The sequence below is a fragment of the Onychostoma macrolepis genome, chromosome 05 (assembly GCF_012432095.1).
Source record: "Onychostoma macrolepis isolate SWU-2019 chromosome 05, ASM1243209v1, whole genome shotgun sequence".
In the NCBI taxonomy this organism is placed as follows: domain Eukaryota; kingdom Metazoa; phylum Chordata; class Actinopteri; order Cypriniformes; family Cyprinidae; genus Onychostoma; species Onychostoma macrolepis.
This window is the reverse complement of record NC_081159.1, coordinates 6,933,131-6,950,592: the sequence shown is the minus strand read 5'-3', so window position 1 is coordinate 6,950,592 and position 17,462 is coordinate 6,933,131. Positions and strand designations below refer to the sequence as shown.

At 36.1% G+C, this 17,462-nt stretch overlaps 1 protein-coding gene across 2 annotated transcripts; it reads right to left on the bottom strand.

Moving 5' to 3' along the window:
* Positions 1 to 1,210: 1,210 nt before the first annotated feature.
* ptgs1 (prostaglandin-endoperoxide synthase 1) lies at positions 1,211 to 15,814 on the bottom strand. Of its 2 annotated transcripts, none has more exons than XM_058775221.1 (11): positions 15,498 to 15,814; positions 15,316 to 15,420; positions 13,916 to 14,032; positions 13,038 to 13,178; positions 9,340 to 9,483; positions 8,967 to 9,148; positions 8,306 to 8,389; positions 6,292 to 6,538; positions 5,350 to 5,636; positions 3,706 to 3,853; positions 1,211 to 1,904 (listed from the first exon to the last, which is right to left on the bottom strand). In XM_058775221.1, the coding sequence occupies exons 1-11, from the start codon at positions 15,502 to 15,504 to the stop codon at positions 1,558 to 1,560; spliced, it is 1,809 nt and encodes a 602-aa protein (XP_058631204.1). In that variant the 5' UTR covers positions 15,505 to 15,814; the 3' UTR covers positions 1,211 to 1,557. The 2 variants fall into 2 exon arrangements, with proteins under 2 accessions (XP_058631204.1, XP_058631205.1); XM_058775222.1 differs by having other exon boundaries at positions 15,316 to 15,405; positions 15,498 to 15,813.
* Between the last annotated feature and the right edge of the window lie 1,648 nt (positions 15,815 to 17,462).

Sequence of the window (17,462 nt, the reverse complement as noted above, 5' to 3'; positions counted from 1 at the left end):
ATTTACTTAGAACAGACTATGAGGCAGCAAATACAATTCATTTTTTCAGCATAAACATAAAATGGACGGAATACTTTTTTTCCTTTTTCTTTTTTGACTATGAATTAAAGCTAAATGTTTATTTAACCTGTGATGGAGAGGTCATATCTCCACTCAATAGGATAGACTACAACGGCTCTACAAAGGACAAGCGGGTTGAAAGATGGATGGTTGTTTGGCAATACGAGTAAACAAAGTAAAAAAAAAAACATGTTTCTATAAGACTGAATCAACCTGATGATTTAAGATTACACCATTTTTAAGGCTTAGATCAAGTAGGTAACAAGTAAGGCAGCAAATGCCCATATTCACTGTCTAAAGTGAATTGTCAAGAATACTGATTCTTTAGTATGGAGCAAGAAATCACCAACCTTTTAGTCAATTCTCTAACTGATCCTCTGTTAAGCTCCACCCCCTTTAGTTATGACATTACCATAAACAGCATGCTTTTCATTAAGAAATGCTCTTAAAGCAGGTGGGAAAGCTGGCAGATGGCAACAGTTGCTTAAAGGGATAGTTCACCCAAAAATGAAAATTTGATGTTTATCTGCTTACCCCCAGGGCATCCAAGATGTAGGTGACTTTGTTTCTTCAGTAGAACACAAACGAAGATTTTTAACTCAAACCGTTGCAGTCTGTCAGTCATATAATGTCAGTTAATGGGCTCCATGGCTTTGAGAGTCAAAAAAACATACACCGACAAAACCAAATTAAACCCTGTGGCTCGTGACGATATATTGACGTCTTAAGACACGAAACGATCGGTCTGTCCAAGAAACTGAACAGTATTTGATCCACCGCAATGTCCAACTGTCCTGAGCGCGTCCGCAACAGCCGGCGCGTTACGCGTCTTCTTCTTCTTGCTTTACGGTTGATCGCAGAAAGTGTATTACCGCTACCTGTCTCTCAAATGGACCATTGACACTCTATCTTCAATCTCAATTAGGAGTGTCAATGGTCTGTTCAGTTTCTTGCACAGACCGATCGTTTCGTGTCTAAAGACCTCAATGTATCGTCACGAGCCGCAGGGTTTAATTTGGTTTTGTCAGTGTATGTTTTTTTGACTCTCAAAGCTGTGGATCCCATTTATGCCATTATATGACTGACAGACTGCAACGGTTTGAGTTAAACATCTTCGTTTGTGTTCTACTGAAGAAACAAAGTCACCTACATCTTGGATGCCCTGGGGGGTAAGCAGATAAACATAAAATTTTCATTTTTGGGTGAACTATCCCTTTAAGAAATGTTTTTATGGCAGGGCTTAGCAAAGGGTCAATTAAATCCATAAATTGCTCATGTATGTTGTAATAAACATTCTTTCATCATCCAAAACATGTTAATGATATTATAATACTATGAAAATGAATTCTTCAGTCACCTTGTTACAAATAACAACTCTAATAATTGTCATTACTAATTCAGTTCTGATTTACAAGATAATTCATTGTCATTTACATCCGTAATTAGAAGTCAAATTTTTGATCAGTGATATAAAACAAATTCCAGAAGTACATTGTGCTAAAGTTCACCGTGAGATGTCCTCTGATGTTTATAATCTGGTGGAGGAGTATGGAAAGACACATATGGACACCATTTTGTATTGAGGCAAACCAGTTTCTTCAAAGTAGCAGAATTAACTATATCAAAACCTGTCTTCCCCCCAAATGTACTGGGCTTCCAGTACTCAGGGGAGCAAATAGGATTCCCCAAGAGGCCTTTTAGGGAAAAAGGGGCCCCCATTTCCACCATGCTTTCACCAAATATCACACCAGATCGTGTCTTCTCTAGCAAAAGAGCTGGGTAGAACTCCAGAGCATCAATATCACCATACAGTTCCTCTAGTTCTTTAGCCATCTCTTCTTCTCCTGTAAAACATAAATACATTAATATGTGGTCAGGTGGGTAGTTCAAGTGTTGTGTGATAACCACCCACTCATAATGTTTAAACATTCAAAGGAATAGTTCACCCAAAAATGAAAATTAGCCGAAAATGTATTTACTCTCAGGCCATCCAAGATAGAGTAGATGAGTTTGTTTCTTCGTCAGAACAGATTTGGAGAAATTTTGCATTACATCACTTGCTCACCAATGGATCATCTGCAGTGAATGGGTGCCGTCAGAATTAGATTCCAAACAGCTGATAAAAACATCACAATAATCCACAAAAAGCCTACTTAACTTCAGTCTATCAATTAATTTCTTGTGAAATGAAAAGCTGTGTGTTTGTAAGAAAAAAAATCCATCCATGGGGAGTTTTAACTTTAAACCTTCACTTTTGGCCAAAAGACCACTCCATGATCCGTACATAATAATACCAGTGAAAAAGTTCACTTCCTGTTGTCCTCTCACATCTAAATCTGCCAACATATTTGTTTAGAACTGTTTTGGACTGTTTTCACTTATAAACGGTGCTTGGTTTGTGCATGTATCTCTCCTGACTCAGACTTAAGAGGGTCATCGGATGCAAAAATTCACTTTACAAGTTGTTTGAACATAAATGTGTGTTGGAAGTGCGTGTACACATCCATCCTATAATGATAAAAATCCACCCAGTGTTTTTTTTAATCCATATTTAAAATTTCCCTTTCTCAAATCAGGCTATTCTGAGATTCCTGTCAGAATGTCTCATGATAGTTGATTGACAAGGCCGTCTTACCTTAGACCCGCACTGAGTTAGCTGTGAACTGTCTGCCATTGTGTCGACTCCGGTGCAGGGGAAGACAAGATGTCTCCGATTAAGCTAGTTACTCCTTACATCTGAGCCGCTGAAGACGCAGAGGATTAACGTTACTTTTGTTTTGAAGGGAATGCGCCGATCTGCCTAAATGCGTCTATGTTCGCGCGAATCATTCGTGATCCAGCTTCATCTACAGAAGTGAGTATAAGGTTTTTTTAATGAATCTTTGCAAATCGCCTTTCCTAATAATGTGCTAGTTAGCCAGTTTCGCGGCTAAAGTAAACAGTACTGCTCGTCACCCCACGGAAGAGAGGGGCAGAGTCAGCAGAACTCATTAGCATTTAAAGCAACATGGACTAAAAAACAGCTCGCTGAAAACAGAGCTGATTTTGACAGGGTAAAAAAGGTGTTTTTTACACTACCATTGAGAAATTTTAACTAAAGTATGTTATTGACTTTTCATTAAGACCCTAAAGAATCATATCAACTTGTGGAAAATGGGCATCCGATGACGTTTTCGATAGAAGCAATGGTCTTTTGAATCTTGATGGATTCATTTATGACAAATACATAGCCTTTCACTTCACAAGATGTTAATTGATAGACTTGAGTCATGTGGATTACTTGTGGATTATTGTGATGTTTTATTTACACTTTGGACTCTAATTTGACGGCACCCATTCACTGCAGAAGATCCATTGGTGAGCAAGTGATATAATGCTTAATTTATCAAAAATCTGTTGAAATGAAGAAGCAAAAAGAGTCCTTTTTTTTTCTTTTTTTTTTTTAGCAAATTTTAATTTCTGGTATAATCCAAGAATTAAAACTTGATCCTCAATTTTCAACATGTACTCATTTCTCTCATTACACCATTTAAAATAATGATAAAAAGACAAGAAGCTCTTTAAAGGCATCGATAAATGATGATTTGTCTTCCCTTGTGATTTTAATTTGAAAATGAAGCTTTAAAATTGGTAGAACTATCATACCTGTCAATTCTGAGAATGACGTGTAGGGTTTCAGATTGAATCTCTTGCGATATTCATTAAAGGGCCGAAGTCGAAGCTCCCTTGATTCAATGATGACCCCCTCAGCTACTTTGAGCACCACTGGGTGAATATTATGGCCACCTCCAATCTGTCACAACACAAAGAGATTTATGATTAAAAATACAAAAGAAGCCCTCTTTAACTTTAATTACAAAAAATAACATTTTAGTAGTGAAATTATACTTTGATCTATTACAAATAAGGCCAACATCAGTTCAGGTTTTACAGAGCTTTTGTTGATATTCTGCAGGCACATATTTGGTGTGATCCTACTCATAAACCTGATTATGTTATGAAGGAAAAGGCTTACTGATTATCTAAAAGAAATAATCCTGTCATATCAGTTTCTCAGCAACATATCAGTCAGATTAAACCTCACACTTTAACTGTAAACACTGCAAATATTTCTGCCTAAACCTGCTCAGGTAATCTCTAGTCCACATATATTCCACCCAAAAATGAGAATTCTCTTATCATTTCCTCACCCTCTTGCTATCTTGCTCTTTCTTTTGTGAACACAAACTGAGGTTGTCGTCATTTTTGGGTGGAATATTCCTTTAGGATCTTGAGAACTCTTCCATGTCCCCCTGTGATAAAACATTCTCAGACATGTTTCAATAGATGAGCGTGGTAAACTCATTGGAAATGACCCTTGAAATGACAAAAACAGACTAAGACTTAAGAACCTACAATATACTGACTTCCTTAAGGAAATATAGCCCAGACACAAACCCAAGGGGTCATTGCACCTCATTATGAAACAGGATTTCTTTGTTTTTCTTTTGGAACAGATGTTTTTTTGAGCGAGAAACTTCGAAACTCCATGTATGAAAAATACATCTATAGAGACTGAAATGTCTATTTTCAAATGAAATTTTTTTTTAATAGAAAACGTGTGTTAGCATGGATGATTTACATGAAATTTAATGTGTGTGCAATGCACACTGTGCATTGTTTAAGCTGGCTTTCAGTTCAACATAATAACAAAAAACTACATTTTGGATTTTTATTCAATTAAGGTGGGCATGCTGTGAACTGTACTGTATTTTTACTGTAACTGACAGATTCTGGCCTAAAAAACAAACAAAAAACACACAACACGGGAGTGGGAGGGAATGGGAGTCATTCTTCCGGGATTGGGACGGGACAGGATGTTCCCCGTTTTTTTGTGGGATCGGGACGGGACAGGTTTTTTTTTTTGTGGGAGTGGGACAGGAGAGGTTTGAAAATCCACTCCCGTGTCACCCTTTACTTCAGACCTATGTGCCCTCTAGAAGCTTGTGTTCTGCAAGTCTATCTACTTGTTTCTTTAAAAAAAAAAAAAAAACACTAGGCTTCTTTTTTCTATATTCTATCTACTTGTTTTCTTTAAAAAAACAAAACAAAAAACCTTGCTACATTTACTGCGCTAGGCTAACCGAGACTTGTCATAGTGCTTGCATGTTGTTGCTCTTTTGTTGGTTTTGATTGCTTCTATTGTCCTCATTTATAAGTCACTTTGGATAAAAGCGTCTGCTAAATGACTAAATGTAATGTAATGTTTAGGTCATTAAACCCCCCCCACAGCCCTCATGGTGCCATTACCTGTCCCGCGGGTTGGGTTGAGAAGGCCTCAACCAGTTTCTCCACCCCGTAGTGGGTGAGGATAGAGGTGTTGAAAATGAACTGAGGGTAGTGAATGTCTTGTCCATCGATTTGGAAGCTGTCAGGCATGAGCGGGTGCCAGTGGTAAAGCTGATTGAACTCCACAGAAATGCGGTTCTGGTACTGGAACTGTGAGGTGAACAGCAGCGCGGGATCAAAGCGGAGCTTCAGCCGGTAACCACTCAGATGCTGCACATAGTCCTCGATCACAATACGAATGGTCTCACCTTGAGTTTTACAATTCAAATTTTTTTTTGAATTAGTAAATACAAACATGTAAATAGTGTTGCACAGTGGAGAACTATAAGCACTTTTGTAAAACTTAGAAGATATTCAGGGTTTGAAAAAGATTATCACATAACATTAGTAATTTAATTATATATATATATATATATATATATATATAAATAAATGTAATAATTTTTTATAATAAATTATTATTATATACTTTTATTATATAATTTTATATTTTAGTATAATTTTATATCATTTAATATAATATAAACTAATAATAATAATTGTATTTTTATAGAAATTATAGACATATAATTTTAAATATAAAAACAACACTTAGCGCAATTAAACTTTTTTTTGTACTTGTAACTTGTAATTCTTATTCCTAATCCAAATTTTAATAACAGCAGTTCTGCATCCTATTCATTTCAATTCAAATTTAGGAACAGGAACTGGAATTTAAATTGCATTCTTATTTAAATTATAAGTACATAAGTACATTATTTTCAATGTAATATATATTTAATGTCTCAACATAGTTATTGCAATATGCCCATTTTGATATTAATTTGTTGTAACAGTCCTATATTATATCAACTAAAGGTTCCCAAGCAAAATAATAGCCACAGGATTTGAGGAAATCTTTACCTATAATAATGAGCCTGGTGGTCTGAAACAGCTGCTCATCCCCCCAGGTAGGATGTTCTTGTTTCAGGATATCACACACACGGTTGTGCTCACGCAGCCACAATGTGGCGTACATACTGAGACCCGGCAGCAGGCCAAACACTTCTTGCCCAATGGCCAACTGCTGCTCCGGTGGGACAGACGGCGGGTAGCTCATTTTGACCGGTGCATCTAGCACTGTGGGGGGGTACATCTCACCATTGACCACCTACATCAGAGCCAAACAGAAAAAATTATTGTAAAATGCTGTAATGATTTCTGAACAATCATATGATACTGAAGACTGGAGTTGGCTGCTGAAAATTCGGTTTTGCCGTGACAGGAATAAATTATATTTTAAAATATATCAAAACAGAGAACAGTTATTGATTACACTTCATTTTGATAGTCCACTTTAGACAGTCTACTAACTATAAGTAACTCTGTAACTACATGTCAACTAATTCTCATTCATTTGCAACTACATGTCTACTAACTCTCAGAGCAGACTGTTAGGTTAGTTGACATATACCGTATTGACCCGAATATAAGACAATGTTTTTTTTTCTTGGAAATACATGTGAAAAAAAAACGGTCGTCTTATATTCAGGGACTAGACTTTGACATGTCAATAATACACCCACAACAATAGGTGGCGCCAAATAAGTGTAAAACGAGTGTGCCATGAAATATGTGACTCTGGACGACAAAACCAGTCTTAAGTGTCAATTTTTCGAAACTGAGATTTATACATCATATGAAAGCTGAATAAATAAGCTTTCCATTGATGTATGGTTTGTTAGGATCAGACAATATTTGGCCGAGATACAACTATTTGAAAATCTGGAATCTGAGGGTGCAAAAAAATCAAAATATTGAGAAAATCGCCTTTAAAGTTGTCCAAATGGAGTTCTTAGCAATGCATATTACTAATCAAAAATTAAGTTTTGATACATTTACAGTAAGAAATGTACAAAATATCTTCATGGAACATGATCTTTACTTAATATCCTAATGATTTTTGGCATAAAAGAAAAATGGATAATTTTGACCCATACAATGTATTTTTGGCTATTGCTACAAATATACCCCAGAGACTTAAGACTGGTTTTGTGGTCCAGGGTCACATATGTAATGTAATGTGTGTTGTAAAGATCGCGAGTGAAAACAAAAGAAAAAAGAAAAGCTTACAGCGGCATGAGTTGTGACTGTCATGTTAGCCTGATGGGACCAAACTTCCTCTGTAAGTGATTTTAAAACAGGTACATCTGAAAAAAGGGGGGTCGTCTTATATTCAGGTCAGTACAGTACTTGCAAAGTTTCTCATTGTCAGTATGTTGTATGTTGCGGACCCATCAAAATAAAGTGTTAGAAGATATTAAGCAGACAGTCTACTAATACTCTAATGACTGCTAGTTGACATGTAGTTGAAATAAATATTTCTATTAAAATAAAGTGTTACCCAGTTATTTTAAATTTTACAAAAATTTCACAATATTACTATTTTATTGTATTTTTTGATCAAATGAGATTTTCTTTCCTGAAATCTCTTTAAAAGGTTTCGATTAGTGAACTATATGGCCTAATCACACAAGAGACTATACTAAACAGCTTGCAAAATCTTACACAGACATTCAGAAGGAAATACTTGCACACAGCTGCAAAATGAAGCAACTGAAAAAGCACAGGGCCTCATTAATGAAACACGAGCAGAAAGAATCTGTATATCATTTGTAAAACAGGTAAATATGATTCAGGATAAGCTGTTGTTTTATGGTATAAGAATGGTGAAAGTGAAGCTATTGGAATCCACTGTAATCCTCAGAATGAGAGAGCATATTTACATGTTTTACAAATATGTACAAATTAATTTAGCTTGTCTTTCTTGAATGAGAAACGAACAGAAATACATATCACGTTTACTTGGAGACATGCTCAGCCTAGCACGACTGATGACTCCACACAGCATGCCTGACGTTTAACTGGTGAACGGTACCTGGTACTTCAACTTCCCATCTTTGTGCAGTCTGAGGTCCAGCTGGCGATCAAGAGTATCTCCATAAATGTGTCCAGCATCCACCTAGTTTTCAATATGCAATCAAATACAGACACTCCAATAAGCTGATACTGAACAAAACTTAATTATTCAAAAAAGTACCCTTTCACAACACTTACACAAACTTTCATAATAAAAGTTATGAAACCGTCACTGGTGCGGTACCATTTCAAAAGATACCAATATGCTATTTTATAGTACTGATATGTACCTTCAGGGAATTAATATATACCATTTAGGGTTAAATAAAGTACTAAAATATACCTCTTAGCTTTTGTACAGTAAAATAGTATATCATGTAATGCTTGTGTGCAGACAATGAGATAAAGATTTGTTGGCCCTTCCCCCATTCCTTCCAACACTATATGTAACATGAGTGTTGACATAGTTCCTGCTCATACCACTGTGAAAAAACAACATTAAGTTATTTCTCTGCCCAAGGTCTTCAGTGTCCAAAAGAAACATTTTATCATCTCTCTCATTAACAAAAACCATCTGCACAGACTTTTAAAAGCTCTTTCCTGCAGGTAGAGCCATCAAACACTTTAAATTATTGGTTACTTGAGAGATAAAATGTTAAATTGTAAAAACTGTGACTCACCCCATGAGCCAAGCCTTTTGTGAACCCAAGTCCAAGACGGTTGTGAGTCTTAAAAAACTGGTGCGTGAAGTGCTGAGCAAAAAATGCGAACATTAAATTTGTTCCCTGAGGGTCCTGTCTGAAATTCCGCCTTAACAGGAACTTCTCTGCCAGAAGCTTGGGGTCTGGAAGCTTAATTTTTCCTGAGAGACACATGGAATGGTTTTACCGCAGCCTCAGAAGACAAGGTATTTCCGGTGACTTTAGTACACTTATATACTTGGAGCATTTTAATATCGTTTCTTAAGAGGAAAAATGCATTTTTTAGATCACGTGTCCTTCAGAAGGAAGAGACGCTAGTGATTTGGGGTAAATTTTGATTATAGTCTCTTACCTTTGGTTCCCATTGGCAAGGGGCAGTCCTGAGGGACTGGGGGAAGAATTCTTGTGTAGTAGGTGATGTTGGAATACGCTTCCCAGTTCAAGTAGTCATATTTGGAATTGTATGTTGCGGGACTTGGGATTAAGTTGGCTCTTACTGTAATGGGAAGAAATATTTAAAAACACCATCAGACAAAACAATATCTAGAAAAACAGTGAAACAAAGGCCAGAAACTATGTATACATCTTATTTGCTGTTATATATATATATCTGTAGATCTTAGTTATTTTCTCTGGTTGAAAGCCAACAACTTAAAAACATTAAGGATTTTACTGACTCTGGACTGTGCAAATATTTATGTGATATATTTCTTGCACATCTACCTCCCTATCTATGGTTGTACAGCCAAAAGATTTACAACAAACAAACAATTCGCAACATAATTCAAAACATAATCTTCGCATACAGCTGTGGTTTTCAAAATGAAGGGCAGAGGTACTGTAAGAGAGCACAGGGGACTTCTAGTTTCCAAATTTCATTCACTTTCACATTCAAATCTGTGGTGTAAATTACACATGTGAGAACCAGTAAGGTCTGAGTGCAGTGTCTTCTGCTCTGCCTTCTACTCCTTATATGGTGTTGAGTGTACAATTCAGTTTTTTGTAGGCAATGACAAAATTACATTTCAGTCTGCTTTCAAAGTAAAGTAATCAACTGACTTAAGATAACTTGGAATAATGCACACAAATCAATAACACAAGGGCTACTTTTATGGTCTCTTTATCAAGTCAAGTCACCTTTACTTACATAGCGTTTTATATAATACAAATTGTTTTAAAGCAGCAACATTTAAGTGTTTTCAATTTCAATCCTCTCATCCCACATCAAAACATCATATAAGATATTATAAGGAAATGTTTATTTCATTTCCTATCTTTTTCCTTTCCTTTCATATCACTTTTATTTTTAATTATTCTTTTTTTTTTTCAATTTTGTATAATTTTGTAAGCAACAGATAATATATAGAGAACAATGTTTTTTAATGTTTTATTTAAAATAATGAAAGTTATACTCTTCACAGAAACAACTAAATTGTGAAAACTGAAGTTTTCCACATGCCAGGTATTCAATAAATATGCAGCTAATATTGTGGGTAATATGGAGGTGCATAAAAGTTTTACTAATTTAAAAGGGAGGTATCAACTATTTTTTAAAAAACAAAACAATAAAAACAACTCCACACAGGTAGCCTTATTCTGAACTAACTTGCTCTCTATTACACTTTCCTGGAACAACAAGTACCTTGGCTCACACAAGAAAATATTTTGGCCCACAGTAGTGTGAAGAACAAGAGGAATTTGAGGGCCTCTTGCAGAGTACATGAGCATTGCCATGGTAACCACGGGGCTCAAAATGAGCACAGATTGAAATGATAGCCTCCTGTGACTCTGGTGTATCTTGCAACCACATTTACACTACATAAAGCCTAACTGACTTGAATGTCTTTACAGCCAACTGGGAGGAAATGATAAAAAAGGGGCTGTACATTAGAAAAGGGGCCAATTAAAACAAAGTGGCGACTCAGTAAATAAGGGAAGGATGCTGAGTTAAAGGAGACTCCCTTCACAAGAAAAGAAAAACAATTAGGCCAAATTCATTCACACCCAAATTTGCTCTGACAACCACTGCAGAGTACGATAAATCACAATAATAGAAAGCCCTGGTCAGACACACCACCATCTGAACTACATCCAAGCCATTTCAATTACAGACAGTTTTGCCAAAGCAAAGGAAACAGACAACATCTAATCTATCGACTGAGACATTAAACATAATTTCTGTCTAAACTACACGTGACTTTAATGTCTGTCTGTGCTGATAAAACATTGATGTTTACACTCTGTGAGTGAACATATTCTCCTCTTCCCCTAAAAAGAATTGAAGACCAAGCTTAAGAAGTTTTTACACTGGAACAGTGGCTGAGTAAAGTGAAAGTTGGAGTTGGATCACTCAATTCAATGTATTTTGCCATTATGCTAACCTGGAAATAAGTTAGCATTTTGCATAATCCTGAGGTCAGTGGGTTCTCTGAATTGGTTTTTGGTTAAATTGCTGAAATAAGGTCTGTGATTAACACAAGCTCAAGATATTTTCAGTTTTGTTTTATTGTATGACATAAAATACAACCCACAAATAATACAAATAATACCCCACTTGTGATTTTTGTGAACAGGTAAACTAGGTTTTAGGTTTTAGGTTTTTGGGAAGTCGTGGTCTAATGGTTAGAGATTCGGACTCGTAATCCAGGCAAAGTCATGTCCGTCTGGGAGCTCGATGGGTCCCGCACAGACTCCGCAAGTTATAATCGAAATCGTTCTCACCGGTACGCTCGAAGGGGGAAAAATATACACTCATTCTGTAATAAAATTCCACTTATTCGGAGATGAATCCATGGCGAGAAGCTTCTAACGTATTGTATGAAGGAGAAAGATTCTGAGGAAATAGTGCCAAGCGACACGTTATATAGGGGGTGGTGCCACTCCCATATGAGTGCGCTTGAACGCCATTGGCTATTGCAACGCAATAGCGTTATTCAATCAGGCTTCAGTATTTCAGGAGAAGGGTGTTTCCCCCATAGAGTCGGCTTCTGACACAACGTTGAGAGACCGAAATTGATGTGATTGGAACATGTAGGAATGACACACTTTTGCTGGTCACAGTGCTTATTTTCCACAATAATTCCAAAGGCCAGCGGAAGAAGCTATTCATGTACGGCTGAAGAAGCGGAAATGTTCTGATGCCAGAAGACAGAAAGACCCAATATAGACATTTGTATGCCAAAGCTGAAAGATTGGATCACTGAAAAAATGATGGCCAGATTGCTTTTTTTATTGGACAAGTACAGACAGGACAGGAATTAAATTATGTATAAGACTGCTCTCTAAAACTCTAGAATCAGTCTAATATACAAAAAACTTAGAGACATTCATCCTTTTTAAAAAATGCTTTGACATGCCTGAAGGCCCTGTTGAAAAAAAACATATGCTGGTTAGGTATGTTTTGAAGCATGGTAGCTGGTTTGAACTGGTCCTGAGCTGGAACTAGTTGCTCAGGACCATTTCAGGACCATCTTAAACCAGCTCATGACGGACCAGCTTAAACCAGTTCAAACCAGCTATCATGCTTCAAAATATACCTGTTTTTTTCTAACAGGGGCACAGGGCATTTCATACTGATTTCTGCATTACACAAAAGAGGCAAACTTAACCTAACTATAAACCAAATAAATATTTACATTTTGTTTGCCATCTACTAACACACATTATCCCATTTATCAGAATTAGCTTTATTGCCAGGTGTTTACACATACGAGGAAATTGTTTTAGTGACAGAAGCTCCACAGTGCGACAGAATGACAGTGACAAGACAAGACACAGATAATAAAGATAATAATATACAAAATAGACAATGTGCAAAATAGCACAAACACAGTATACAAAATAGACAATTTAGTAATTACAGGTATGTTAGGTGCAAATTCGAAATGTAATAAGTATTTGTGTTAAATAAATAAGTGTATGATAGTGTTGTGTGTTTCATGTTTATTGTTAAGTGTTCATGAGATGGACTATAACGTTCCCACATAAATAAACATGAGCAACATTATGAACATGCGAACACTCAACCCATGCGGAGCATGTGTAACTAACCTGTGAGCACTTTGTGCATGAGCCAATCCCTGAAGAACGTCCTGTTGATGATGTCCCATAACCAGTCAAAGTGGGTGAGGATGTAGTGGACAATGCTAGGACTGGGCTTCAGGAGCCGGTAGACTCGTGACCAGAACTCGGCTGAAAAAGACAGAAGAACAATACAGATAGAGAGTGTGTTAATAAAAAAAGAGAAAGTGCAACTGTGTGAGATTATGAATCACCCTACATTGGTATAATACATGTGAACATGCGTATGAGATATCCTGGAATTTCTTTGAAATCTTTTACACAAATTGGACTGACACTAATTAAGCAAACTAATTATTCTAGAATACAAAGCTCTTTCATAAGACAAGCATAATTGTTTTTTCCCATTTTGTATCCAACACAATCAGACTATTACAACAGCTTATGGCAATATTCCTGGAACTTTCCGTAAAAACCTTTTATTGCGGCAGATCATTTGTGCCAACAAGTTAAGAGAGACAGGAAATAGAAAGAGAAAAAAAGAAACGGAAAAGGAGACAGACTGTGGGACAGCCTGACAAAGATGTGGGGGTTTGAGGGAGAGTGAAAATTGGTCCTGAGCCTTTCCCCTTTGCCAGGAATAGGCGGGCACAGATTATGGACTGTGTCTAAAGAGGCGTCCGCTTCCAAAACATTTGTGATAGTTTATTGTTCTGTTTAAATAATTCAGATCTTTGTACCACCATTATGTACACACAGCTTATAATCATTATCAAACAGATGAAATGTTAGCCTAGCTAAGTCTGTGATATAAGTCCATCTTTTTGTCCAACTTGTTTTGACAACATTCAGTCAATGAGTACAGTGCAAATATACAATCAGAATGAGATAAAAGACAAGATACATACGTATAGTGCAATTTTCTCCATAGAAGCCTGTTCTGGTGCAGTCACATTCATATCTGTCCAGGCCATATCGAACACAAATCCCTCGGTTTTGACAAGGGTAATAGCAACAAGGATTCACTGGAGGAAACAAGCCACAATACAGTTAAATTTGTAAAAGTTTTCATTGGTGTTTTGACTTTGAATGGTTATATTTAACTTCCTCCCCTGCATTCCCTTATGTATTTCACTACAGAGTTTCAGGCATAGTTTAGATGTGAGATTATATCTCATAATTACGCAATAATGAGCCTCATCAGGGCTATTGCATCATGTCTTTTTGTATGCAGCTCTGAGAATTTTCAAGTTTGTTTTTTTTAAATTACATTTTTTACACACTACCTAAAAGATACAATGGATTCATGCCAATGGACGATCATGTAAGCATGACTGAAATTGCATGACTTTTGCACTATTTTTTTTCTTTTAATGAACTACAGCATTGTCCAGTGGTTTGTTAAACTATGATTTTGAATACATTTTTCTCAATACCGGTAATTTTTTCTCAACAGGAACGAGACAACAGGCTTACCCTGATAAGGCTTATTCATAAATACAAGACACATCATATCTTTGCTCATGGCTGTCAGTGGCATGACCTTCTACTTCTCTTGACAGCAGTATGACAGACACAACCCAAAAATAGAAGAAATGTTGAATGAAATGTGGTTAGTGTGCACAAATTGTGCAGCAGATAACCAGAATCCCCTCTCTCTCCAGTACTTTCCATCATTGCATTATACAACTAAATCCTCTAGTCTTCTAGCTCATACACATACAACTGTGAGTAGAGAAACACAACCATTACCGGACAAAATTGAAAACAACCACTAGCATATTTATTCCTTAATCTATTCACCAAACACAAAATCCCTACAGTTTAGTCATTCAGTAAACTAAAATATGTAAACAGAGAGGCTGACGCAAAGATAACATACAAAACTTCCAAACCAAGATCAGACTTGTTCAAAGCTGCTTACACATGCCTCCACGAAAAGCAAAGGAAAGGAAGAGTCATGCTGGAGAGCTCTGAGATGAACCTTTTATGTGCTTTAGCATGTTTAATAACACACAGATAGTATACAGAATATGTTTGCTACTTATACTCAAATCATTATTAAAGAATAATAATAAGCTGAGGAATTAAAATGAGAAAATCACTTGTAAATCTCCTGAAATCACAAAAATTAATGACTTAATTCAATTCAGAAAACATGAAAATTAAAACTACATTTTAGTTTATCTGACCAACTTATACACTGATATCTATGAAAACTATTTAACTATTATGTAACTATTTAAAAAAAAAAAAATTATTTATGCTTTTGATTTATTATTTTTTTTCTTCATAATAAACTACTTACCAATGTTTGATGAAGTTGGGCTTTCTTCACCAACACATGAGGAGAGACTCGGCAGCAGGATAAACGTCCACTTCAGTAAAAAGCTAAACACTAAAAGCGAAATATCTGATTATTTCGTTATATAAACGATTATACTGTTACATACTGTTATATAAAACTTTCTGAAAGTGCTCATTGCTCACCTTTCATTGTAGTTTGGAACACAAAAAGTATTAAATACAAAATATGATTACAATACGAAAGCACAAAGAATTCAAAAGTGGTGTTAAAGAAGCAAAAAACTCCAAATAAATAATTCCATGTCGTTTATCTTCCCATGCAAGACAGATGCATGCCAAAGTCTGTTCGTGCACTGACAGAGACTCGCGGAGGCTTTTGCAAACTGATGAGAAAGAGAGAAAAAAAAAAAACACTCGAAAGGAACTCCAGTTTTTAGAGTGGAAGCAACATGAAATACCAGACCAAACTCACTGTTTAAACCACAAAACAGAACTAACAGTGGTTCTAACAGTTTAGAAAGCCAGCTGGAGGAAAGGAAATTCCTGGAGCGCCACCGTGTGTCTGAGTCTTCAAATATACATGCAATCTTATCCTAATATTGTCCCAATAAATTCTCTGCCTAAAACAATATTAATTTTTTTTTAATCAACGGATTCATGAAGAAGAATCAGCAAGAGGACGATGAATTTCAATCATGATAATGAAATGAAGATGATGATCTCCTTTTATTTCAGTGCTCTGTCTAAACAAAACTGCATGACTGGTTCCAAAATAATGAAAATTGTGTTGCATTAGTAGGCTACTGTAGCCTATCTTTTAATAAATAGGCTATCTTCTGGCTGTCTACAACAGTGTTGTATCAAATACAGTCCAATAAAACACTTTGTAAGTTAATCAGAAAATCATTATTTTGTCAAAATACTGTAGCTTTGAAATTAGCCTACTTAACACCTCGCTATATGGTGTCAACAAATGTGTCAAAGTATATTATGATCATTATAATAATGATAGTCTTCATAGCTTATTGTGAATACATCCAACAAGATGAAAATATAGCAATACCAGTTTCATAAGTTTTGTAAATGACACAAAGAAACCCTGCATTGCTGTAAGGTCCAAAACTTGAAAAAGCTAACATTTGACTGCATCCTGATGCAGCAGGCAGGTGACATTAATTTATAGTTCAAAATCATTGCTCACCATTCTGGCTGAAGGCCCTGAAGGCTGAACTTCAGGGAAATGGGATAGACACAAAAACTGCCATTTCTTCTAAAAGGAAAGCGCATGGCATACATGTAAAATTGAACGATAATGTAGGCAATCACAGTACGACTGATTAAAAAATTAGTATAGGCTCTAGCATAAAAACAAAACTGGTTTAAAATAGGTGTGACACATCAGTTTTGGAACCAACTAACGCATTGTAAACTTCTGAAAGAAATTTCCCCACTAAATGGCTTCTAGCTGCTTGAAAAAACGGTTAAAAGGGACCCTCAAGTAAAAAGCCTCGCTAACTTTTACAATCAGACTTTTTACGATCTCTGGCTGTTCCACCGCCCCAACTCTCACACTCTTCTGTCCCTCCAGGGTAAGTTTATCATAAATTACCCTATTGTAAACATGTCCTGCACCTCCCTACCCCACATAGCAAAGAAAATATCTTCACAACCATCAGTTCGAGACATCTGAGCTTTTCAGCCCTTTTATTGGTTCAATGTACTTCTCCAGCATTGATCAAACCATCTCCTGCATTACCTTCATAATGTGATTGCTGAAAATCCCTCAGTTCCTCTGAAAACCAAATCTGATGCTGTCAACTTGAACATTATTTATGCAGGACCACAACAAGGACTAACAGGATACTCTTGAATTCTTGACATGTGTTTACAATAATAAGAGCTGCTACACAGCTAAACATATTCAGTCCCATGTGTGTTTAGGAATAACTGACTCTGGTCTGATCAACAGGAAACTATATGTAAACACCTTTCTGGCACCACTACTATTTCCTCAGTTGTATAATTAATTCTTTGCCATAGGAAGGACCTTTAGTAGGTAAGTGACTGCAGTATTAATTATTTTTATTTATTTATTGTGTGTGTGTGATTTTTATGGCCTTAAAAAATGTTTTGATGTAATGACATGCT

Bases quoted from the DNA above. Each gene is read 5' to 3' on its own strand.
- ptgs1 (XM_058775221.1), bottom strand. The intron at 8,390-8,966 runs GTGAGTCACAGT...ATTGAAAACTAG, and splicing joins CAAAAGGCTTGGCTCATGGG to GTGGATGCTGGACACATTTA. The intron at 1,905-3,705 runs GTATGATAGTTC...TATGTTTTACAG, and splicing joins GTCATTCTCAGAATTGACAG to GAGAAGAAGAGATGGCTAAA.